The 26,278-nt window shown below is 49.9% G+C and overlaps 2 protein-coding genes across 2 annotated transcripts; both read right to left on the reverse strand.

Moving 5' to 3' along the window:
* Positions 1-4,100: 4,100 nt before the first annotated feature.
* On the reverse strand, positions 4,101-6,966 carry LOC144157961 (arylsulfatase I-like). The gene is made up of 2 exons (XM_077688668.1): positions 6,364-6,966; positions 4,101-4,337 (listed from the first exon to the last, which is right to left on the reverse strand). Exons 1-2 carry the CDS (start codon positions 6,574-6,576, stop codon positions 4,173-4,175), a joined length of 378 nt encoding a protein of 125 aa, XP_077544794.1. The 5' UTR covers positions 6,577-6,966; the 3' UTR covers positions 4,101-4,172.
* Positions 6,718-25,646, reverse strand: LOC144160100 (arylsulfatase B-like). Its single transcript, XM_077691706.1, has 7 exons — positions 25,454-25,646; positions 22,678-22,790; positions 20,092-20,202; positions 17,364-17,489; positions 9,764-9,890; positions 8,420-8,755; positions 6,718-6,881 (listed from the first exon to the last, which is right to left on the reverse strand). The coding sequence occupies exons 1-7, from the start codon at positions 25,644-25,646 to the stop codon at positions 6,718-6,720; spliced, it is 1,170 nt and encodes a 389-aa protein (XP_077547832.1).
* Between the last annotated feature and the right edge of the window lie 632 nt (positions 25,647-26,278).

Genomic DNA, 26,278 nt, shown 5'->3' on the forward strand with positions numbered 1-26,278 from the left:
ACTCACATCCTCTGTGAATCCCGGCCGAACATCCTGTCGGGAACGCACTTTATCGCCTACAGCAGGCGTTGAGAAAGTGAAGTCGTGATTCGCTGTCTGTCGCCATCCGTAAAACAAACGACCTGTAATGTAACGACGAAATGCACAGGACCGGATGCACCCATCATCCATTCCATGTGGGAATGCCATCAAGGCCCTTCCCCCAATCACCAGCAGCGAGCAGGGGGGCAGGCGCTCGGCAGCTCAGACCTGGCCACCCAAGAGCTCTTGTTTGAACGAGCTGCTTTATTCGCCACCGGCCTGGTGGTCACCCCGTCTCCTTAACCCATCCGTTGCTAATAAAGTTTTCTCTCTCTCTCTCTCTCTCTCTATAAAGGATGACGTGCGACAGACCACGAGCTTCACTTCCCCCAAGTCAATTGCTATTTTGTCGCTTCTAGATATTCTGTAACAGCTTTTTCGGCTTTAGTTGTGTGCGGCAGGCGCCATGTGGAACATTTCATTGCTATCATGATATGCCACTGATGCAGCGAGGAACATAGCCCAGATTTCGTGATTTGCCACAGATGCTGTGCGATAGATGGCAGGGTTTTCGTTATATGCCTCAGATGATGTGTGGAACGTGGCACAACTTTTGTGGTATGAAAACGGACGCGATGTGGTACATGACCCAGCTTTAGTGATATGCCACATATATTTATTTCACCACCTTCAGTGCCCGTAAGGCGTTACAGAAGGGAGTGGTTGTTAGTTTAAATAGCACAACAAAAAACTCCTAAATACATGAAAAATCGCACGTGCAATGGCAGCAATGCATACAAAAATCAAAGAAAAAAACTAAAACACGTCAGACAAAGTACCACAATATTGTAAAATATTATACAGTATTCAAAAATACAATCATTGAGGTCGATATAAACTCTGGGCAGCCGTTTTCAAAGCGAGGGTATTAGCGAGGGTAGTAGCATGCTTATTTATCTATACTTCGGTTTTATTCATATTTATTTTTAGCCCCGCTGCGAAGCTTTCTGATGGCACATTTCAATCATTTTTTCGCAGTTGTTCTGCCCATTCGGTGAGCAGGACTACGTCGTCTGCAAACCCCAAATGACTAAATTATTCCCCGTTTATCTATAAACCTGCGTTTTCCCAGTCAATATTCCTGAATACCCCCTACAGACACGATGTGAACAATTTTGGTAAGATGGTATCTCTCTGTCGCACTCTCGTTTGGATCGGGAACTTTTTGCTTTGCCTGTGAAGGATTATCCTGTCCGTACAATTCCCATATATGCCGTATAGGAGTCTTATGTAGGTCTCTGCTATTCATTTGCCCTTTAACGCTTCCAATACTCTTCCGGTGTCTGCTGAACCAAACGCTGTTTCATAGTCTATAAATGTCATGTAAAGAGGCATCCAGGGTTCCTACAGGTTTTCAAAAAATTATTCAAGGATTTTTCAAGGACCTCTAAAAAAATTAAAGAAGGCTGCGGCAGATCACATACGTTACATTTTATTAAAGAGAACAAAGAAAAGTGTCTTCACTTGACGTTATTGCACTTACAGCTTCATTGGACTAGATGAAGTTAGCTTTTGAGATTCTACATAGCCTCATTGACCACATGAAGTTCTGGTGATTGCACATAGTTTCAATCGACTAGATGAAGTTCTGAAGATTGCACATACAGTTTCATAAGACTAGATGAAGTTCTGAAGCTCAGGGCAGGTCTTTAAGTTTGTTTGCTATTTGTGTTTTAACGCTGCTGAGTTCTTCAGTCTTCGATATTTCGGTCTTTCTCAGGCTGTTTGATTTCACCACGTTCTTGATGTCAGCAGTTGCTTCAGCCCTTTCTCCATATTCATCTGCAGACGCCATTAAATCGGCAACAACTGCTTCAAGCTTCTTTTCTTCATCTGCTTCTTTTCTTCAACTTCTTCCATGATTCTGTGCCTTTTAATCCGTTGCGAGTTTTTATGCCACTGTTTGTTTGGCGATTCGAAGTGTGCACCGTAATGCTGCCTCGATTGGGACACAGATACTCTGACTTCTTTTGAGATGGGAACGTTGAAAATCCAACCTACCCTCTCCACTGCCTCACATATGATACGCTGTGAAGCGTATAACATACGTTTCAGATTCTCTACAGAGATTTGGTGGTTGACGCAGAACCCCCGCTCGACGGTGGCGTGCCGATGGCTCAAAACAAGCAACAGCCTGACTACTTTCCGCAGCTCTTTGTACCAGGGATTGCAGCCCAAGATGTCACGAAAAAACTCATCCAGCCTGCTTATACTCCTCACAAACAAACGAAGCTCATGCCTAAACTCTGGGAGTAGTTCCGTGTATTGTCTCGAAAAACAAACTGCGCGCAAATTAACGGGGACAAAAACGCATGAAGACGGCACAAGCGCAGCCCCTTTTAATTTGCGGGCAGCTTGTTTTTGGAGATGCATCATTACCAACTCGCCCACCTCTCAACCCTTTTTCAGTGTATTCTGCCAGCCCACATTCTCGTTTTAAGGCAAAGCTTTCTAGCTTTACCAGCCAACGATTCTTTCGAAGCGTGCGGGACAATAAACTCTTAACGCGTCGGAGGCGGCGGCAGGGGGAGGGAGGGCGCGGGCGCGGAGGGTTTCACTGACGCAGCACACTAGAGATGGCGCCGCGAATTTATCCAGCGTTCCCCGCGCGGGAGTGCCTGCTGGCGGGCGGCGGCGTCGGCGGTACAACTTTGTTGTCTGCTCGGCCGCGGTTGTTTAGCGCCTGTTTTGGTGCAGCTTCGCGTCGATTGCGCGGTGGCTTCGCACGGCTTCAATAACTTTTCGACAGCACCTCCACAGTAACCCGCACCCGACGGATTTAAGTGGTCGTACGGAAAACACATTTTAAGGATTGGTTTGATGGGTGGGAGTAAAAAATGTACAAACCACATACAGACATCTGGCTGCTAGAGAAGCGCTACCTTTTGCGCACTGCTTGTCATGAATGGGACTACGTTTTCTAAAGTGGTCATTACCAATTCAGTTGCGTTAATACAAAAGCCGAAAGTAGCAACAGATTCTGATAAATACAATTATCATAGTTCCCTCAGCTTTCTAGAAATTCTCAAGCTTACTAAACTAACCAGTTTAAAGCGGCATGAATGGGAATCACTAAGCTCCCATGCCGAATTGTTTCGGTGTCTTCGCTTGCGTCGCTTGGTGGTGTAGCCCCAAGCTAGCACGTCAGGAGGGCTAGGTTCCGCGGTCTTACCCTTCGAAAGACGCTCCTCTCCGTTTTCTCTCTCCCGACTCCCGGCCGGGCTACAGCGGTGGCGTCCGCCGCTCTAGCCCGACCATGGCCGAAGCTGCTGCTGCGTTCGGGACGCTGCCCCCATGAATTCCAGGTAACGGCTAGCAGAATGTCTGGTTTCACTCCTTGTAGAGCCACGTGTGTGAATTCAAGTGACGTCGCATGGGCAATTGCTGTGGGTGTCGTTTAAACCTTTGCTTTCCAACCACCTTCACAGCGTGGAGTGGAGCCATTTTTTTTTCATTGTGTTTTAGGCCATACGTTTTAATACCTACATGTTATAATGGCAAATTTAATTGCCACAAGAACAGCAGCAAGAAAAAGGAACAGTTAAAACCATTGCTTTCTTCACCATGTAATGGCCGCATTCCCGCAGTTGGCTGGTTTTCCATGGTTTTCTCAATGTTTCGTATACGATAAGCCCTCACTTTTAGATGTGTTTAGTTGAAGTTATTGATGTGTGTTTTTGTTCGACATTTCCATGTGTAACTCCTAGGAAGCAGCGTTTTGTGGCTATGTTCGTGATTGAGGGAAGCCCACATCATGGGCTGAGTACATGGGGAAAAAAAGCCCCGTATCGACTCACACGCAACCATGATTAACTGTGCACCGAAAGCGTCTCATGGCCTTTTAAAACAATTAACAGAGAAAAGCACACAAGAGAGAGGCCTTTTATTAGATAGGTTCTCTTGTAGCGTACATTATGGTAGTAATAGTAGCAAAGCGTGGTGAGAAACACACACACACACACACACACAAAGAGAGAGAGAGAGAGAGAGAGAGAGAGAGAGAGAGAGAGAGAGAGAGAGAGAGAAAGCCTGTTGTTGGATTTTTCATTATAGGATCCCGTTGAAGCTTGCTCTAGGTCGGAACTGTGACGTCACTGGCAGGGACAGGTACGATTGGTTGAAGGCACCGTGTCTTCCCAACGTGCCCAGAGGCAGTCGTTGAACTCTGGGTAACCCCTCACGTCAACCGAGTGCAGAATTGCAGGTTCTGCGACAGCCAAGTAGTGGTCCAGCTTCTTGGAGATCTCGGAGACCACCTGCAATGCGTATGCACGTTTCGGGGCATTATAGGCGTCCCTGCTGGCAACTAGCTGAATTCCTTCCGAAGTTCGCAGGCGGAAGCAACAGCACGGAGATTGTGACTGGCACGCTAAAACATTTTAAGCTTAAAATTCGGATCAACTATGATTGTTGGCGGTTGCTACATTACTCTTATTTTCATGGTCATCAGCCCTACCGCGGAGACCCTGTTGTGCCCATTGACGCCGCTTTCCATGCTGGCCTAAACCATGCATACAAGCGAATGGTATTACCTTGTTCCAATGTCTTCTTCCTGCTCAATGAGGGTTGGCTTCCTTGTGCATACACTGCTCGCTTTCTATCCTTGAGTATATAGAGCCTGTAGTAATTAGTACTTAGTAGTACTAATTACTAGTATTTTAGTAGTAATTAGTCGCTAGTAATGAAGCTAGTAGTAATTAGCTTCATGCCCTACGACCTAGTAAGCGTGCTATTTCCGCCTCATTAACGGCAAGGTGACTCTAAAGAAAACCAAATATGGTAAGCTGTCTGTGGTGTCCTTTTATTACGCGCAGTCTGGCTATGCCTTGTTTAAAAAACGGTCTGAAGCATTATAAGCCGAGGGAAACCACTACTTTTTATCCGGAGAGAACTTTCATATACACTAGGCATTATTGGCATCATCATAATTACACCTCTGTCGACTGCTATTCCGGAAAGTTTATAAGTGGAGAGAAGCTAAAATGATGCCCCCCTCTGTTTAACGACCGCGATGGTTGAACGCGGAGCTCTCTCCTGATGGATTCTTTGGTGGGCGAATCCCACAGTGCGAGTATTGTCTACTCTGGAGGTACGCACCACTTTTCTAGAATACCCACTTCAACTCTCGGGTGTGCCCTTCGTAGGCCTCACGTTTAGGTTGGGGTGTAAGGTGCGAATTGGTACCTGCTGCTTGGCGTTCAGTGAGCAACTTTTTCAGTGGGTGCCACTTTAGGGTGTTAAACCCCAAGATGCGCCATTAGGCCTAACGTTCTAAACCTCAAAATTTGAAGTTGGGTCTCATGTCTTCTGGCTAACAGCCCTACGGCACACACAGCAACGCTATTCTTCTCGTGAAGGATTATTTAGTTGTCGTCTGAGTTTTCTGAACTGCTTCGACCATGTTGAAATGGAGCAATCGAGTTTACGCTGGCTTCATAACGCGAGGGACACAGGCTATATTCCCGCCTCGAAAAGTTTTGCCTTCCTCTTTACTCCCGATCATCTATCATGAATTGGCTTTCCTGCAGTGCGTATCGTCGTACAGCGGCATCACTGAGAACACAAAAGCTTCGCTTCAAATCCCCTGAAGTTTCGGCAAAGGCTAAAGCCATTTAACAAAATCAAGACAGTTTCACAGGTGCTCCGAATTGACGTGCAAGCTCGACTGTTTATTGATTGAAATGATTCGTTTATTGATAGATTGATTGATCAACGTTGTTGAATATTAACCGATTTATTGTCATGTTAACACGAAAGTGTTTTATGCCTGCATACACCAAGATTTCACTGGCGTCGTATCCGTCACGGAAATGACGCCCGCACATCGACGCGAGCGGCCGGTAAAGAGTGCACTAGCACACAGAGTCTCCTTACGGGTAAGCAACATTTAGTACCAAAGAATACGTTATACTGAGGGCTGTTCGTTTTCGGGTTTTATATTTTAACACGAAAGTGTTTTATGCCGGCATACACCAACATCGCACGGCTTTGAACCGTGGTTGGCAATACAGCTACGTCAAAGGTTAACGAAGCGAAACCAAGACTTAACCAGACTAAGCCAGACTTTTGCTTTCCATATCCATGGTTACCTGAGCTTAGCCGCAGCCATTTTTTCCTGAAGTGAAACCTTATTGCTCACGCAATAGTAAAATTCGATGACGTCCACATCATGCAGCACTGGTGACATTTGGCAGGTCACGCGGCATTGTCACGACCTGCCAAAGTGCAGTTTCGCGAGAATGACATAGTCTAACTACCGGTCCTTTGAACCAGTTTGCTTACCGAGGGTTGTTCCTGCGCCAAGTTGTTCAGCTCGCACGGGTCGCTAGCAAGGTCGAACAGGTAGTAGCCCTCGTGCAGCTCCGCCAGTCCCGGAACGGGGGACGAGTTCTCAGGGCTGCAATTCACGGCAGCTCTCTGGCGCCACCCCGTAGGTACAGCTAGTTCACCTTCATCGAGCTTCTCCAAGACCTCCCAGGTGAGTGAAGACGTCATCAGGGAGTCGAGAGGGTTGACGGAAGCATTGGCGTCTGCACCAGGCAACGTCCCTCCAGGCGTGGGGATGTGAACCTGTTGTTCGGGACCGGCACCAATATATCGAGAAAACTCGAGAAAGCTTCCGTTGATTGAGACGAGCTAGTAGTCACCGTCCCGGTAGCCCGATATGCCGTTAACGGAGTTGGCATTGACTAGGAACTCACGGCGGGGCCACATGGGTCCTTCGCTGCTACTGTACGGCGTGGACAGAGCGGGCCACAGGTTCACGCCATCGATGCTTCCCAAGTCGGACACCCGGCCACCTGTTAAAGGAGAAAGATGTCTGGAATCCGCTCCGTGCGTTGTGAAGGCAAATTATTGAAGACGCCCACCTAATCCCACTAGAATAGTGTGGGTAGGTAGCACACCGTTTCTGAAAATTTAGAGTTGAGACTACAGAAGATAGTTTGCCCTCCAGGCTGGTACACTATCGTATATCGCCTCGTCCAGCGCAAAGCCAGCCTACCAAAATACAGAAGCGTGTGGCCAGGCGACGTGTGATGTTAGTTGAACGAGCAGGCGAATACTATAGTCCTGCTTGTGATGCCGGCAATTCTCTCCGCTTAGGTGTAGTAAAGAGTTTCATCAGTGCCGAGCATATTAGACTGCAAGTATACGACAGCAGGATTATTAACGGTACCCGATAAACCTCTCATTGAGTTCACCGAATGTCAGAGGGGGAAAGGCGAAGCATCAAAGGTAAAAAGCGAAGTCATCTGGAGTTATCATTCGTTGCGTGGCAGCGCCCGTTTCGCTCAGGGTAAAGTGGAATTAAGGCCACGACATGCGGCACGTGCGTACTAGGATAAGGATTGCGGGCAACCGCTTATAGATATGGCGTCTTATATCCACGCTAACGCCTTTGCTTAAAATGATGCTATTCAGAAAACTAGATGTCGTAGCTAGATTTGGGTAGAGAGGTGTTGCTCACCCAAGGATGTTCACCACCACGGAGAGCCAATAGCTGAATTAGGATAATGCTCTCACAATACTCGGCAGCTCATTCACCCATGCCAACCAAACTGATCGTACGTACTTTGGGCTTTAAAAATCGCCTTTTGAGGAGGTCCGTTAGCGAACGCTCTAAAGTTCGTGAAGAAATAAGCTGTATCTATGGTCGTTTATACGTTCTTTCCTGAGGAAGTGCACGGGGCATTCTTAGACAGTTTTAGTTGAGCGTACGCAGAGAGTTGCGCGCCCACGTATACGGGCAGCACAGCGCGCGGAGCGAAGTTCTCGCGAAGAACCAGCTTTAGTTGACCGCACGCAGAGGTTGGTGCGTGGATAAACCAGTAGCGCCGAAATGCGCGCTTTGTGTGTCATGCAGCGCCACTGAACGGCAGATTGGCGAACGAAACATGTGGTTGTCCGCCTGCGCCAGACGTAAGCCTAGCCAGAAGAAGCCGTAAACCAGTTTGTGGGGAAACTCCGTTCCTTTGTTCCTTTCGTTCACGGGCGAGAGAGACCGGAAAGAGGACGGGAGGGGCCTCGCGCACGGCCCGCAAAGCGCGCAAAACCCGCAAGGCAAGAATCCAAAACTTGCGGGCGCATGCAAAGCGCGCGACTGCCGCTTACGTACTGCGCATGCGCTCTCGTGCCTCCGCAGGTTCCTTGAGCGCTCAGAGCTGCTGCGTGCGCTCAACTAAGACTGTTATCTATCGGTTGCGCTAGCCGAAGCCAAGATACCACGGCGACGCCCTCAGAAAATTTTTCCTTGTCACTGTTTAGCAGATGCAGCTTCACTATGCCTATTTCGCCTGTGTTTTCACGCCTCGTCTCGGTACCCGGGGGGAAGCACTGCCAGTGCCGTTCACTGGCCTTTCACTATACTCACCAGCCGCGGAGTACAGCGTCGGCAGCCAATCGACGACGTGGGCGAGTTGCGGCTGAACCACGCCTTGGTCTTTGTTCCGTGGTAGAAGCGGGCTCCACACCACCGCGGGCACTCGGATGGCCCCTTCCCAGAGTGTTGCCTTGGCGCCTCGAAGCGGCCAGTTGGAGCCCCCGTTGGAGAAGATGCCCGAGGGGTGGCCACCATTGTCGCTCGTGAACACAATCAAGCTGTTTGAAAGCATTCCACGGTCGTAGAGGGCCTTCACCACACGACCAATGGACTCGTCCACGACATCCACCGTGCCTGGCGGCAGATGGCAGAAGAGAGGACTGAGACGGGTACTTGGGAATCAAATTTATACCCATCAGTGTCTCTGCAAACATCCAGCCAAGATGTATAACAAAGCGCTCAAGAGCATCACAGATGCACTTTTGGCCTCCCATGATGAAAACTGTCCTCCTCGTCGAAGACGACAATCGAGCCCGCTATCTCGCGAATGAGCCCACCAGACAGGTCAGTCAGTATCGCCGGTACAAACTAATCAACATAATTGCACAAAAGCGCCTTATTTCCAGAGATATCGAAAATAGCATTGAAATGGGGCCCCCCGTTCAAGAACACAATTCGTCACTGTGAGCGGGATTCCAAGAAACGGCATTTTTTAGTTGCACATTACATATTGCCGGTGCGCCCGGGGGGGGGGGGGAGAACGATAATTGAAAAAAAAAACTTCACCATCTTCCCGTAGGGGAACCCTGAGTAGTACGCGAAGCAGCCATGGGGTCGTCTCAAGGTCCCATTAGTTTTCAGTTCCGTTTCCGTTAAGTTGAGGTTCGTAGCTACCATTACATCTACCATTTGGTTTCCATGGCAACTACCAAACTTTTCACTTACTGGGCGCGTCATTTATACAACGGAGCTACATTGGCGCCCCCAGCGGAGTATGCAGCGGCTACCGTCGCGCGTCTAACCCTACTCTGCTTCGCATTATCGCGCGCGGAGCCGCAGGTGTTGCCATTCGTTGCGCAATCCCGGAGAGGAGAGGAGCTTCCTAGAGGAGAGGAGGAATGCCGGAGGGGAGAGGAGATGAGACAAGGAGAGGAGTGGAGGGGGAGGAGGATGCGCATGCGCAGTGGAGGTGTGGACGCTGCACAACGGCGGAGGGAACAGGCGCGACCATAAGCTGCTTCGCATCTAAAACTATACAGCTGCGGTGCTGTGACTCCCTCTGATAGTTTAAATCTGCGAATCTTAGCAACAGAATGTATACCACTTTTTCAATGTACTATAGCAGATTCGCTGTAGGTATACCGGCGAGTAACGTCCTTTTTCGGTTCCCGATATAGGGAAACTTGGCCAGGTTCCGTTCTGGAGCTTCGGTTGGCAGCTGGTGCGTCTGTCCATGGGCCGCAATCGTGCTCAGGTACATGAACAGGGGCTGCCACATCGAGGACAAGGAAGGGGCGAGATTTATGAAACCAATTAGTCCAGCAGTATTATAAAAGCGTCAGTGTTTACACTTCCAGAGCTCGGTGCTAAAATGGGGCCTGGAATTGCGTCCTAGATATATAGCTTTGTGGGGCAAGAGTCTTTCTTTTTCAGCCACGCTCTGCATGCAAAGGGTTCTGTGTATTCCTCTGCTTCGTCAACAAAAGAACAGGCCGTGCTCCAATGACACGAGAGGGTAGTTTCCTCCACCTCTCGAGGCGGCGGTAGTTGCCCACGCTGGAGCACAATACTAAGAATTCATGCCCACTGAACCACTGTTGTAACTTCTTTCTCTTCTGCGCTGTAGGAAATGACACTCATCACCATCAGTCTCATCAGCACCGACCGAGCGGTGGCACGTACGCGCTCGCGCTGCACCCGCATCCAGTTCGATTATTATTATTATTATTATTCTTTATTCGGAAGGGGAGACTCAAGGTCTAGCGAGGGCAGGGGAAGACGGTAAAAAAGGTTAAAAGCCTTCATTCTCACTAGACGTGTGCTCTCCGCTATCTTACGACGGCTTGGCAGGCGGGGAACCTCGAGGTCCATTACCAACACAATCACTGACAGGAGAAAACTGAAAGGAGCGCTCATCGGTGGTTCAATTCAATATTAATGCTTTGGCATTCGCCATTCTTGACAAGTGCTTGGACATCCTTGCAGTTTTTTTTGTTTAGCAACTTGATGCTTTAACATGCGCAATGAATGTTTCTGTGGATTTTCTACAGCCTTTGCATGATATATATATATATATATATTTATATATTGTGGTAATCCGGCAATAGTGGCGGGGGACAATCCCACGGGATGGACATGTGCCGGCTGAGGATGAGGAGGTGGCGCGGGAGGAGCGAGGATAGGACATGGTGGACAGGACATGGCGGACTCGGCTGGGCGACGTGTGTGCAGCCGGATCGGCTGAGCGGTGTACCTTGGCGTAGCGGGACTCCAAGTAAAGGTGTGATCGAGGGGGCTCAGTGTCCTTCTGGGGAACCGCGGCCGGGTGCAAGAACCCCGGTACCACATTTGGCGCCCAACGTGGGGCCGGCCGTGGTTCCTAGGAAGGGCATTGTGGTCTTCTTCCTCGTTTTGGTGTTCCGCGGCAAATGTGACCGACGGCTCGCTGAAGATGTGGTCAGACACGATCGACCTGGCGGACCAGTCTCTGGTGGTGGACATCTCGGATGCCCTCAGCGAGAGGGACAAGGTCAAGTTCACTGTCCACACCAAGACGACGCTGTCGGACTTCCAGAAGCCGGAGTTCTCTGTGCTTCGGCAGCACGAGGAGTTCATCTGGCTCCATGACGCCCTGGAGGAGAGCGAGGACTACGCCGGGATGATCATTCCCCCGGCCCCTCCGCGGCCGGACTTCGACGCCTCGCGGGAGAAGCTCCAGAAGCTCGGCGAGGGCGAGGGCTCCATGACCAAGGAGGAGTTCGCCAAGATGAAGCAGGAGCTCGAGGCGGACAGCTGCTGACGACTGCACCGGGCACCACCCCCGCGGAGCAAGGCCCGCGGACAGGACCTTGCCACGTTTGGACCTTCTGCAAGGACCCCCGGGTCTTAGGAGGCCACCTGTGGCACCGGTCTACTGCCATCCGGGCTGATCCGTGGGAGTCCCTCGAGAGTGCCGACGCGACCCGCGGAACAAGGCCCGCGGACAGGACCTTGCCACGTTTGGACCTTCTGCAAGGACCCCCGGGTCTTAGGAGGCCACCTGTGGCACCGGTCTACTGCCATCCGGGCTGAGCCGTGGGAGTCCCTCGAGAGTGCCGACGACTGCAGCCGAGGGCAGCCAGCGTCGGCCTTTTCTTCGGAGGGGGGGAGAGTGTGGTAATCCGGCAATAGTGGCGGGGGACAATCCCACGGGATGGACATGTGCCGGCTGAGGATGAGGAGGTGGCGCGGGAGGAGCGAGGATAGGACATGGCGGACAGGACATGGCGGACTCGGCTGGGCGACGTGTGTGCAGCCGGATCGGCTGAGCGGTGTACCTTGGCGTAGCGGGACTCCAAGTAGAGGTGTGATCGAGGGGGCTCAGTGTCCTTCTGGGGAACCGCGGCCGGGTGCAAGAACCCCGGTACCACAATATATATATATATATATATATATATATATATATATATATATATATATATATATATATATATATATATATATATATATATATATATATATATATACATACATGCATATATAAATATCTGTGTGTGGGTGCGTGCGAGCGTGCGTCGAACCGACAAAAATACTGGCTCGGTTACGGTTCGGGTTCGGGGGAAATAGTTTCGCTGCGGTTGGCGAACCGGTTCGGACAGAATAATTCCAAGTGCGAGAAAGGTAGCTCAGAGGGACCATGGCCAGAAAAAAAAACACAAGTTCGGCTCCTTCAAAGCATGGGTTTGTCTCAAAAGCGTCATGTAAACCTTAATGGAAACTTCAAACAGTTTGGTCACACTCGGTAAAATGGATGAAATTGTTGCCGTTCACCAGGTATTTTCTTGCACAGCCCTTATCAGGTCACAAGGACATATTTAAACGGCTGGCAGCCGCCGACGAAAGCCGCCGCTGAATTACAGGACTCTGAGATTTAATGGTGCTTCCAGTCTTGCTTGAACGTACTTCTCGACGTATAACCTTGAGCTACGCACTGATGAATCTGTTTTCCCGCATTACGTCGTTGATGACGTTTGGTAGAGTCAAATTGAATGTTTTTCACTACCTCTGACTTTTTTGGTTAAGAGAAAACATCCAGTGGGGCTGGAATTGAGCAAAGCGAGTTTCCAATCGCAAGGTCTTTCAATTAAAGAAAGGTCACGGTTTATTTTTTCTCATGATCCCTTTGACGTTTCACGCAGAGCGTGTTGATAGATGTAGCCGAGGAACAACGCCTACCACGAACTTACAGGCGACTTCGGAACGGAGATGTCTATCATGCCCAGCTTAACGGAATTTTACATCCGTTTTAAAGACGATAGTCTTTCTTGGGCTACTTAAACCCAGAAATTTTGGTCTGTCTGTATGTCTGTCCGTCCGTCTGTCTGTCTGTGACTCGATTCAGCCACCCGGCCAAAGTAAAACAATGCCTGCGCAATAGTCTTATATAGTCACAGCTAAATGTGCCCGTCTAATTCCAGTGTAATGTTCATACTTGTCAATATTGTTGAAGAACAACAAGACATTACGCACATATAAGACAACAAGTTATTACAGAAGCGATATTTGCGGCGTTCCTTTATAAAAAATCATACATGCTTGATTTTGGCGAGATTAAATACTTCATCAACTGAAAAAAAAAATATCACTCCGCCGTCGGCTGCTGTCGCCCGCGCCATATAGCTTCAGGCGGCATTTGAAGAAATCAAGTGGCAACAGTTACGAAAGGTTCCACTAGATAGGTTCCACGTTCTGCTTGGAACGCACGTGGACTAGGGAAACGCGGCTCTATAAACGTGAAAGTAGGGCGCCTCGATTCACGCGCGTCTTCGCCGTCCGGCAGCGTTGGCATCGAGACACTCGGTTTGGAGCAGTGGAACGCGGGAAATTTAAATTAATTTAAGCAAACCTTTGGCGTCTTTACCTTGGGAGGAGCGCGTCACAAGAGGAACAACATGAGAGGTGAGCGGGAAAGCGAAGGGAGGCATTTACTTGGCAAAAGTCGATAAAGACTATCGTCTTTTGACGACATTTGCAACAAAAGGAGCAGATACGCGGCCAATTTTTATACCACCAACAATGTACAAAAATGCTACAAAACGTTTGAAAATCGCCTACTAATGCAACGTACTTTCCAGCCCCTCTCCTATATGGTATTACGATTCTATATGGTATTACGATTCTATGGTATTCTATATGGTATTACGATCCCCTGGGCCCTCCTTATGTTAATGAAAGACTTTCACTCACTCACACTTCGCGCGTACTGCAAGCTTCATGCAGTACTTCGGTCGTTTGTGGCAGAGCCAACCATTACGTGCGCCTTCCGCGTGGGCGCGTCTTTCCGTGACTCAACTGCTGCAGCCACAATCAACGGATCTGCAAGTTAAGACCCGACCCGGCGAGGCGGACGCCGTATTTGAGATCTCCTCTCCCACCTCTTTTAGGCTCAACGAGCGCCGCTGCTGCTGGCCCCTGACGAACTCGGAAAGAGCGCTGAGTGTGCCAGTACTATTTTCGGGGTGTGTTCACATTAACACTGGGAAATGCGCGCGGCCGTTACCTCCATCTCGGTGGATAGTTAACATTCGTTTTGGAGCAGCGAATCCATGCTGTCGCTCTGATCGAGTCCTGTACTGTAACCTCGTCCGGAAGGGTATCGTTCCTGTATTGCTTCGGCTCATCTCTCGCCACGCAGTAAACCACTTAGGCTTGCCTTCGGCTTCTTCTCGTAGTCAACAAGGCAGCAACCTTTGCTGGCCGTTCTTAACCACGCTACCACACACATGACGGAGGCGACGGAGCCCGGTTCGGGTACGCCTTCCCGTCGGTGACAATACCAAGCTTCTTAGAATCGCCTTCACCTCTATAAACGTGTGCATTGGGGGGATATTTTATCAGTAGTATCGTAAGCAGCTTTATATCCAAGTATGAAAGCCGCATGTATCCGTCTGATTCCACATAATTTTTTATCATAAAATGCATGAAATATGTACTTTTAAGGTGTGGGCTACAGTCGCGCGGTGCAGCAATCCGATGCCTGGGGGCAGCTGACTGCTAACACCGTAGTAAATTATTTCAGGCTTGCAGGATTCGTTTCAAGTGACCAGAAATCCGATTCGCGAGATTTGCCTGAATGTGATAGTGAAGATGACATTGCGAGGCAAGAGGTAACAGAGCAGTGTCCCTCTGGACTTTGATGAGTACGTGCACATCGACAGTGATGTTGCGGCTTGCCCTGACAACACAGTGGAGAGCACTGTTGCAGAGGTATGCGATGATGAGGAGGACGAGGAAGATGAGAGCCGGAAGATGAATCTGAAGAGATAGCTACCGTAGAACATACCCCACTTCAAGAAGCGCAGTCAGCTGTGCAGTAGCTAAGGAATTTTTTTCAGAAGGTACCGGGATCTTAAACGTTTGTCCGAAGCTTAACTGCAATGGAAAAAACGCTCATGAACATGCAGTGTCAAGGACTAAAAAAATGATTCATTTTTATCGCACAGTGAGTAATTGTTGCCACATAAACTTTGTGAATGCTGGGCCTAAATTTTTTGTAGTGTTCTTGCTTTCTGAAAAAGTATCAGATACATTAACTTTCTGGTTTTTATAGCTTGCACATTTGCACGTTTGCACATATCTATCAGTAAACAAAACTCCTGTTAAATGGAACTAATTTTTTCGGTCCCGTGATGTTCCGTCTATCGAGCGTATAGTGGTCCGGCAGTTGCCGGACCACTGAGGCGTAACTGAAGGGGAGCGCTCCAGGAATGGCGGGGGGCACCGCCATCGTCACTGGTGGAGCGATGGGCGCTGCCACCGGTTGTTCGAGGGGCACTGTCACTTGCGGTTCGAACGGGGGCGCCACGGGTGGCGCGACGGTCGCTACCACGGGGGCCGGCACAAGTGTAGGTTGGCGAACTGGAGGAAGCGCCTCGGCGACTTGCTCTCGGATTACGCGGCGTACAGTCGAAGGCAGTGAAGGCGAAGGCAGACGCTCAAGAACACTGGGAAGCAGAGCCAGCTGTCGAGCAATTTCTGCGCGCACGAACTCCTCGATGTGGGGCACAAGAGAAGAAAGGTCGTGCGGCATCGTGAGAGAGGAAAGGCATCCTCGTGAGCACTCTTCATGGGGCGATGTGCGCTGGCGAGTAACGACACGCTGCTTGCGCAGTTCATCGTAGCTCAGGCACCATGTAGTGATTTCGTCCACAGTCTGTGGGTTCTTGTTTAGCAACATCTGAAAGGCGAACTCTTCTATCCCTTTGAGAGCGTGTCTGACCTTCTCGCTCTCCGGCATCGCAGGGTCAACTCGCTTGCAAAGGTCTACAATGTCCTCGATGTAACTGGTGTAACTTTCATTGTCCTGTTGGGCTCGGACGCGCAGACGTTGTTCGGCGTTTAGCTTGCGTAGAGCGGGGCGACCAAACGCTGCCAGGAACCTCGTCTTAAAGGCCGACCAAGTCTGCATCTTCGGTTCATTGTTATGAAACCATGATTCAGCTAATTTGTCGAGGGAGAAAGGGACGTTGTTGAGTTTGGCAACGTCATCCCAGCGATTGTGGGTGCTCACCCTTTCAAATGTTGAGAGCCAATCTTCCGCATCGATGTCGTCACTGCCGGTGAAACTGGGGGGGGGTCGCGTTGACGCAGTGACCCGGAGCAGATGACGGGCGCAGGCTGCGGCGGGGTCATGTCGTGCTCGATTCCTCGGGAGACGGGAGGGAGCACTCGCTTGCTTCGTAGTTCCAGGCCGGGGACCGTGCAAAGACTACGACCTCCACCAAAATATAATGGGGTTTATTAGCAGACGGCTAGAGCGTGGTAACGGGGGCTGGTTGTACCAGAGGCCAAGCTAGCTCGGGAGTCCACGCGCAGGTCTCTCAGCAAGATCGTTCTCGATGGGGCTGCTCCGATGACTGAGCCTTGCACATAGACCCAGTTGGGGGATTGACGCCACCTGACAGTGAGCCTCGGTCTCAGTTGAGCACACACCCCTTTGGCCACACTGGCGCGCCTGCTTAACGGCCACTATCTCTGTTACAATATATATATATATATATATATATATATATATATATATATATATATATATATATATATATATATATGTGTGTGTGTGTGTGTGTGTGTGTGTGTGGTGTCTGGGTGTGTTGGGGGAGAGAAAACCCACAAAGAGCGCGCAGAAATAGTATATGTAAATAGTCGGAGACACGGCAAGCACAATAAAAAAGACGTTTACTGACGTATTGGCAACGGGACTTGCCTATATCGGAAGACAGTTTACATGATTTATACTGCCACAAAGGCTTCGACCACATTTGTTTTATACCCTTTCGGAAACGGTGGGAAAGAGAGAAAGTTGTTAGAAAAATAGGAGTGTATGCATACACTCGGGTTGTGCTCGTAGGGCAATGAGGGAGCGAGGAAGGAAAAACACAAAACGTTGATTAAAAAATGCTGGTGTCCTGATTGCACAAAAAGAAGGCACCTAAACTCGAGGCAGGTGACCGGTCAGGCGGGCTACACGTGCAGGCATGACGGAAGTGCGCGTCCAGCTCTGAACTATGTCGAATAAGGTGTAAAAGAAATGTGACCCAAGTCCTTGTGTCAGTGATATGATGCAAACTGTACTGTCATGAAGGCAGGTACTTCATCAGACTTATATTAGTAACGGGGTCATTGCACCGAATGATTCCGGGACCTCCTGCAGGAAGCTATACTCTCCATATACCTATTGTCACAGTTCCCAAATTCGGATACTCACCTTGCTGCTGTCGTGGTTGGAGATGATGTCGATGGCCCTGCCAGCGAGCAGGTGGGTACTGTAAGCGCCGTCCGTATCTCTTACTGGGTCCTCGTTGTCCCATAAGTCTACGCCGCAGTGGTTATACTGTAAACGCGGATACAAACAAAATAAATAAAATACCCACAAAGTTATCGAACTCTTGGATAAAATTATTGGAAAGCATGCGTCATTTTATTTGGACGGCTGATCGTAGTATATGCATAAATGAGGAAGTTCCACGCGTGAGAATTTGGGCTCCCTTTTTTTTTTTTTTTTTGAGGTTTCGAGCTTCTTTTGTGGGACGTTTTTTTGGTAATAAAGCCAGGTAAAAGAACTCGGGCCATTTCAACTAACGTGAAACCTGGGGAGAGGCGAAGCATGCTGTGTGTATGTGTGTTCTTCGCGCCTTGGCGGTTGTGCTCACGGAGATGAAACCATTGGGGGATAGAGGTATACAGCTTTGCTGTGAAAGTCTGGTGTTTTTTTAGACGTTCTGGCGCAAGGAATTGGAAAACGAGTGTCCCGGTGTTTTAGTAACGTGACTATATGAGACGGCGACGACAGAAGACGCCGACAGTTCGAGCCCCCAGGGGCTTCGCCCCTAAAGCAACCATAATAATGGAGAGTTTTAGCATAGCGGCTACTGGAGGCTCACGCTTTTGTTACATTTGTTACGACGACCAAGACCTAGTTTTGCCTGTCTAGTGAGAGAGAACACCGTATCCTGGAAGTTTGCACGCAGGCGTACAGCAGCTTTAGTTAGGTCATAATGTTATAAAAACGTGCAGACATTGCCAACCAAAATATAACAAATATTGAGCCCTATAGTGTAAGTTATTAAGAGAAGGGTTCTTAGGACTTGTTTTATTCCGTTTTCAACGTTACGACATGCCAAATTGCGACGTGGTTATCCTCTGTTTTATTTCTTTTTAAAGTTTTGTTGCCTGTACTGTCGTTTGGTACGCTCCCAAGGCCTGATTTGTGATATCTGTAGCCGAATTTGACGAAATGTTTCTGCTTGGCACGGTTGTAATTTTTTTATGCTTCGGCTGCGGCGCTTTCGTGGAGCACCGAGGTAAGGCGTCTCTTCATGTATTGTCGCGGCGACGTGTGGGGCAGTAAATTTTTATTTGTTGACCTAAAAATATATCGGACAAACAATTCTTTGCTTCCTTAACGTTACGGCCGCTCAATGAAACAATGCTGCTTCTACTGATGGGCCAAGATTGCTTACCCCATAGCGTAGCAAAACCCAAGCCCACTTACATCATGTTATTGCAAAACCGAAACCCTTCGTGTCTTATTAAACCACGGAGGGAAATATCAGGTGGGGCATGCAAATATTAATCGGCAGGCGGTATAACGTTGCAATGGAGCAGAGAAGCTCCCTTCGCCCGGAAGCTGGCCAGGCCGGTTGCCGGACAAGCGGAGGGGAGTTTCCTCTTCCCCATCACGTGCGCGGAAACTTGTTTCGGTGACTCTCCGCCAGGTGCAAACGTCGTCTGCTACCGACTTCTTTGAATGCTTGCAGTTACTGTGCTGTGTGCGTAACGGGCTTAGAACTTCACCATGGTGATTTTTAGAGCATAAGGAATTATTTGGACTAAATATGGGCGAAAAAAAAAAGTTGAATGCAGTTTCGGGCCCAGAAGTTCGAAAAATTGCGCCCTTTAAGGACAAGCTCGGTTATTGAAACGCGCTAAGGAGCCGAAGAGTGTCGCAGTGCAATAGTCTTCCTTAGCTTAGGTTTGTGAATTTGGGGGTAAGTTCGCGAAAAGGCTACCTTCTAGCCCATGGTTTCTCAATGTGGGTTCCGCGGAACCTAGGGGTTCCGCAGGCCCCTCCTCAGGGTTCCGCGAGCCACTGATAAATTTTCCCTGGTTCCGCAGTCGCAAAGTCTTATATGGGGAACTTGAGGTGCGATCGATCTAACGAACCTCCATTACTCACGCCCGAGTGTCAGTAAGCACATCTCACCGCATAACAGAAACGCGTGAGCTGCGCAATAAATCTCGCCAGCAGCTTGTAGCCAGCCAGACTCCGAAAACGGGCCACGTGGATAAACTATTGCACTTGAATCTCGGCCTTATATTACCCCCATGCGCATTTCTCCTGTTTGGAGATAGGTGCCGCTAGCGTACGCATTCGCGTAAAGTCGACGGGAAAAAAAAACGATACCCTTGCTTGCTTTTGAATTTATTGCACGTTAATGTAGCATGAACAGAATGAAAAATGGCGGGAGGGGGGGAGGGGGTTCCTTGACACTTAACGGAACTTAGCAGGGTTCGCTGGGACCAACATGCTTGAGAACCCCTGTTCTAGCAAAAGCACAAAACTCGGTGACAGTAAACTCAGCTAAATAAATAGGGGACATAACTCAGCGAGCAGTGATGCGTAGCATTCTATCATTCCAAGAGGCTACGAGGCCCTCTACATTTTTTTTTCAGGCGTAGGCACAGACACTGATCCTGCCCCACGGGAACTTCTGGGACCGTACAGATGCGACATCCCATGCGTTTCCTTTCGGCATATTATCTATCGAGGCCAGGGTGTCCTTTTATCTTTCAGCCAAGACAGCGGGACGAGGTTTAGCCCCCCATGTAGTGCTGTCACACGAATGCATACAAAATAATATGCAGGGATGAAATGTTGAAACAGATGACATGAGGTGGAAGCATTATCAAGCAGTAAGCCCTTGAGATCTTACGAAGCTGTAAAGCGGGTTGAAGTAGTTCGTGGCTTCGTTGTATGAACCGAAGAATGTGTCGAAGCCCCGCCTTCGAGGTGTGTACACGATGCTTGAGTATCCCAAGTGCCACTGCAAAGGAGATAAAAATGGGAGAAAAAATTGGGCACGTATACGCTCACTTCGTTGCAAATGTCGACAAAAGACGATAGTAATCTGGCGTCCCTGCCAAGCGAATGTCTCTCTTTTATTTACCGCTCATCTATCATGCCGTTCCTGCTCCGTCTTGCTCCTCTCAAGATAAACACGCCAGCGGTTTGCTCAAGTCAATTCAAATTGACCGCGTTACACTGCCCCCCGCCGAATGCCTACAGTTACTGTAGCTATATACAGGAACTCTACGAATGCCTAGATGCCACCGCTGCCGTACGTCGGATACGCGCGTGAATCGATGCACCCTACTTACTCCACGTGCGTTCCAAGCGGAACGTTAAAACTATCTAGTGGAACCTTACGTTACTGTTTGCCCTTGGAATTTTTAAAACGCCTCTAGCGCAGACGCTGTTCACCGCTTTTGTATTTCTTGGAGTTTCTTTGCTGCTATGTTGAGTGGCGTGCTTTTACGTGTTGCTTCGTAACTGTCGGCCAGTGTGCCACCGTTCTACGTCCAATTGATCGCCGGCCTTTCGGATTTTCCTCCACAGCCACCACTTTTAAAATGTAACTATAGCTCTCGTCAAAATTTTGGTTTCAGCGTAAACAGTATGGAAGGGGGGCGCCGCCCCCTCTGGAAAATAGGTGGGGAATGGCTGCACCCCTGCCGCCCCCTCCCCCCGAACACCGGTTCCGGAGTCCCTGTGCGCCCGCCTTGCAACAAGGCACGCTGCAAAGGGAAGGTCGACGGCGCACTCACCAGGAATTAGCACGCAACCGATCCCACGCGGCAATTCCCGCGCAAAAGTCCGCCCACCCAGTCACGGTGCATGATATATCACCAGAGCAAAGAACTCACGACCGCGACTACATGCACCAACTCTGCATCGGTCGGCCATGTCCCGTCTCCCTCAAGATGGTCGAGAACACCCCCCAACTCCCAGAAAGCTACCTAGTTTGGACTCCTGGAGGCGAGTCACTCGATGAAAATGAGACGGCGCACGCTGCTGCGCGAGCCCACAGCCTCTGGGACATTTTTGAGGAGAAACAAGACCCGGAGAAGACTCCCGGCACCTTCCATGCGTAGATACGACAACATCATCTCCCACTAAAGAAACGAGCGTCAGCAGTTCCCGCCAGCCCACCGTCACCTTTCCCGCGCCGAGGTGACCACGCTTCGCCAAACCACTCTACCCTTCTCCACCGTGCTAGCCCACACGAGATACTCTGCATGCAACTTCTGCCACCGGCCCGTCACTCTGAACTGTGAGTGCGAAGCAATCCACGATAAAGGCGAAAATTTGGTTCGCCAGTGTAGTAGGTTTCCACGTATTCCACCAACTAAAAACGGTAAGTACGCAGTACCTCATTTTTCTTTTTTTTACAGGGTGCTTTTATTATGTACCGACATGGACAAACGTCCTTCTTGGCCTTTTCGCTGCACTTGGAATATTTATACAGCTATTAAAACGTGATACGCCAAGCGACCCGGGTCCGCCATGCCTGCAAAATTCCGTTCCCGTGTGGGCACAAGCTGGGTACTTTCTGTACGCCCCCAGACGATGTCGCTTATGCCAATGAACACTTTTTTGTTAGCGTAGCACTCTTGTGGCGGCCACCCGAACCACACTTGGGGGGTTTTAACAGAACACGCCCCTTTCTTTTCCGTCTGCCCTGCGCAGGTGAGGAAGCCGTCCCACGCGCCACGCATGGTTTTGGTGGCAAAAAATTATCCGATGGTAGCTGTAGCGGCTGCCTGTCGGCCGCTTCCAAGGCTCAGAAAACGGAGCAGCACTTAGCGGGCACCGCGGTCGCAACACGCTAATCCAAGATAGCGTCGTTTTGTTTACATTTTTTCCCCAAATAATGGCGGATAGGTAACTGGGAGCGAGAGTATACCGCATGTGCAGAACCCTACTGGAAAAAGGTCGATTTGTTGGCCAGTGTCGTGTCAGACAGCACAAACGAGCCCGACAGGTGTACAGTTTCATCCGGCCTAGTGCGCTCCGTACGCACTGGTGCTTGTATGTTTACGTATTCGTCGTTTGCCCCACCATTCTTACTCCTAGAAAAAGGATATGCACTACATTTAAGCACAAATAGCTCGTTCTGTTCAATGCCTCTTTAATTTGCGTTGGATTTGGTCGGCCTCAGCCAATCACAACAAGCTGCCCACAATACGGCACGACTTCAGTGAGGAAAAGTAGTTACGGTGTCGCATGCATATTCTCTGTTTTCCTTGTTGTATAGCTTATTTGAGTGAAGTTTGCGTTAAAAGTGGTTTCAGTGTTATTCTAACGAGGGGGAGGGGAAGAGAAATAGCTTCGTTTACCCTTGCTAAAAAATAGTCTTTTTCTCGTTTTAATTGCCCGTCCGTCTGTCTTCCTGCACTGTTTTTTTAGGATTCCAGAGCAGTTTTTCTGCATTTGAAAGGTGCGTGGTGGCCATACTCACTTTTCCAAGTGCGTGCGTCTGGTAGCCAAGACTCTTGAGCCTTTCCGCAAGCGTAGGAACGCTCAAGTTCAGGCCTCCCTGCTCGGATGGAGCATAAACGTTGAACTGGAGGCCTGCATTGGAGAAAAAATGCCGCAACCCAAAGCATTGAATCCCACACGCGTATTGGCTAGGTGCAATTTAGCCTTTTCAAAAAGCTTTTATTTTGTTTCGTCTAAACTGAACTAAAAAATCTGGGCCCAAGCTTCTTAATTAGGAGTCGTGACATAACGCGCAACATTCGTAGTTTATTCGCTTTAGGCACTCATGCACGCTATTTATTCCCGGATAGGCACAAGCGAGCCATTTCCAGTAGAGTTCCTATATATGGCTCCTGAGAGAGCTATAGCTATATAGGTGGAACTCTAATTTCCTGTACTGCCCAGCACCATCCACTGGTTCTCCTGGAAAACTGCTCCAATTATTTTCAGCAACTGCTAAAAAGACTTCGTTGTTCAACCTCATTAACCTATAGGCTATTGCAAAGAACCCCGTGTGATCGAGCCCAAGCAATGCTGAGATATTTTTCGATGACCCGTGACTTTTTTTTACTGCGGAGTGTTCTCTTAGCTTGAATTTACCTTTCTTTTCTTAAATGAGGGTGGTTTGGTACTGTTTAGGTACGTTTAAGGGCGGGGCGCAGCAAATTAACACGTTTATTTAACGTTGTACATCCGACCGGAAGTGGCGGGATTGTACCTACCTGGAAACGGAATGTCGTCAGGGTCGAAGCGCTGGCTTACGGCGCCTGCTAGTAGCAGCGAGCTACGGATAGGGTCGACACATTGGACACGCGACCTAGAGGGGATAAGTGACCACAATCCCGGGTCTTCCTGCGCGCACGCAGTGGCATTTCCTGGTTTGCTTGAAACGCTCCTTCAACTGAAAGATATCCGCTATTTGGCCTCCATAGCAAAGGTGTAGTGACGTAGGTTATGGAGTTCACGCCCTAGATTCGACACCTAACACTTCCCAAATTTCACCTGGACCCGCGATATTTTTTCACGGCGAATGCCTGCCCCTGCACTCATCTACGCAGAAGCTGCCGGACATGGACATACACAGTACCGTAGACGAGCTCATAGAGGCTCATCGGTCTAACCAGAGAGTGCGACCGAGCCAGACGGAGGACGACCGAGCCACCCTCCGAAAAGTCGGCTGGCCCGTCGAACCACTGACACCCAAGCAACCTCTACCACCGCCGTGGAGGGATGCAATCAAGACCAAGCCCCTGCCGCGCAACATGCAGGCTGCCAGGAACGACGAGAGGCGCGCCGCGTGGGCACAAGCACTCGTCCGAGAGCTGGAAGCAGACCCTGGGTTCTCTACGCGGGCGCCTCACTTCCCCAGCACAGCAGCAAAGCAGTGGCCGCCGTCCCGACCATCGACAAGCTGGTGACCTGCTCGTCGGTACGGACGACGCACCCCAGCCAAGCAGAAGAGGTGGCCATCGCTCTCGCCCTCACGCACTGGGACGTGCAGACGATCGTCACAGACTCCAAGACAGCTTACGGCAACTACCGCAAGGGGATTGTCTCCCACACGGTCCTGGAAGTTCTCGCAAAGCGCAGCCCACCGGGATGAGACGTAGAGCTCGTGTGGGTTCCGGTTCACTCGACAGTGAAAGGCAACGCCCTCACCGACCACGGTAGCTCCGACTCGTCGTCGGCCCGGTATTTAGCTACGCCCGCGAACTAGCAGACCGGGCCGAGGACGAGTCGGACCGCCCCCAGTTACCAGCTACCGGGCGATTACCCGGCTATACAGGAGCGCCAGTTCCAGGCTTGCCGGGCCGCACCGGCAACTCGAACGCAAACAACAGACGATCGTGCACCGCGAACAAACTGGTCACAGGTCCCTGGTCACTGGGGGTCACTGGTGTACACAGCTTTATTGCACAAGATGTTCCCGGCAAAACATGACCCCATCTGCCAATTCTGCAAAAAGACTCAAGGCATTCTGCCGCAAATACTGGCGGAGTGCACTCAGCTCAAGAATCCCCTACCTTCCCTACCCTCCGTCTTCCCCCCTACCTGAGCGATGGGAGATCTTGCTGTCCAGCCTGAACCTGTCGACGCAGCAAGAGCTCATGTCCAGGGGCCAGGAGCTATTTTACTCGTATGGGACTCGTGAATAGGGTTCCACCTCGTCTGACGCCTGCGAATGTCACCTAAAATAAGCTCAGTAAACGTTGTTTCTATATCTCTCTCTCTTTCTCTTAGCTCCATTTTGCTCGTAGACGTGTAGTAAATAAGGGTGGTTTCATAATATCAAACCATCCTTATTTACAAAAAGTAAGGATTGGTCGCGGCTGATATGCCGCGAACCACCCTAACTGACCTAGGAGACACATTATACCTTTAAGGCGGTTAGGGGGGACGCGGCATATCAGCACGTTTCATAAACGTTCTGTATCGCGCCTTGGAACGGAATGTCGCAGAAGGGAAAGCCTCAGTTGGGGGAAAGCAGAATGGGGAATAAAAGAATCGAGGGAGGAGGCGATTGGATTGCGTTGGACTTGACGGAAGGGGATCGAAGAACCGGATTGGATGCGATTGCATAGGATGGCTTTGCTTGACATAGGGAGGGTATGCGAGACCTAGAAACAACCCTGCAGCGCCGACGATCGGGTAGGGAAGCATTCAGGTCGCAGAAGGTGCTGTTATCTTCTCCTCCCCTCGGTAACCGCCTCGCAATGGCTGCCACTGTGGACTACTGCCGGTGGGAGCAAGCTTACCGAGCCTGATGGGGTACAGTCCAGTCATGAGGGCCGACCGGGAAGGAGTGCACTGCGGCAGCGTGTAGTACTGGCTCAGCAGCCGGCCATTGGCGGCCAGCGCGTCCAAGTTGGGCGTGGGGATCTGGGACGAGCCCACCAGGCTGGTGTCGGCCCAACCCTGCGTGCAGACAGCAATTTCAGTGATACCCATGCCTCCAGCCACTCATATACGGTGTCATATGCGCAGGATACTGGAGGAGGCAGAGACTCGGAACACACCTAAGCACTTCTTATGAGCTGTGAATGCGAACCCATCACAGCTGAACGCCGCGGGGTGTTGGCAAAGGGCGCTGGAGAACGGCTCTCCCCGCGTTTCCCGTGGCTCTGCGCTTGCCCTGACTTTGCCTAGCAGCGCGCACACAGGGCTCTCCTTGTCTTTTTCACGTGCTGTGGAACTTGTCGTAGCGAATCAAAATTTGGGAAGCAGATTTTTTGCGCCAAATTGCTGTCTCGGAAAATTTTCATTCTTAGAGCCACTGGATGCTTTCGCAAGAAAATGAACAATGTTTAGGCCAGTGAACTCTACAACGCAGACGTCTTGAACGCGAGCCATGCCATAGCCTAAAATAAAGATGTTTTATTTAAACCCCGCCAGTTTACCAAAACATAGCGGAGTTCGCATCCAGTTAGGTACAGGAAAAAACTGTAGTGCTCCAGAAATTTCTGGGCGTATGGCGTCTCTCAATCACGAGTAACCTCGCGCATTAATTAAAATTCTTTAAAGCACCATCACACATCCTTAAAATGTTAAACTGTTTCATCTTACCACGTCGTAATATAGCA

This window comes from Haemaphysalis longicornis, unplaced genomic scaffold, assembly GCF_048455015.1.
Source record: "Haemaphysalis longicornis isolate Haplotype H1 unplaced genomic scaffold, Haemaphysalis longicornis Haplotype H1 scaffold_10, whole genome shotgun sequence".
Lineage (NCBI taxonomy): Eukaryota > Metazoa > Arthropoda > Arachnida > Ixodida > Ixodidae > Haemaphysalis > Haemaphysalis longicornis.

What these genes read in the sequence shown, in the direction of transcription:
- LOC144157961 (XM_077688668.1), bottom strand. Translation starts at nt 6,576, where the DNA reads ATGACGTCTTCACTCACCTGGGAGGTCTTGGAGAAGCTCGATGAAGGT. An exon ending in TGGCGCAGGAACAACCCTCG is followed by an intron (nt 4,338 to 6,363) that starts GTAAGCAAACTG and finishes TACGCATTGCAG; the next exon opens with GTGGTCTCCGAGATCTCCAA.
- LOC144160100 (XM_077691706.1), bottom strand. Translation starts at nt 25,646, where the DNA reads ATGGGTATCACTGAAATTGCTGTCTGCACGCAGGGTTGGGCCGACACC. An exon ending in AGACGCACGCACTTGGAAAA is followed by an intron (nt 20,203 to 22,677) that starts GTGAGTATGGCC and finishes TCTCCTTTGCAG; the next exon opens with TGGCACTTGGGATACTCAAG. An exon ending in CCAACCACGACAGCAGCAAG is followed by an intron (nt 9,891 to 17,363) that starts GTGAGTATCCGA and finishes TCGATGTGGCAG; the next exon opens with CCCCTGTTCATGTACCTGAG.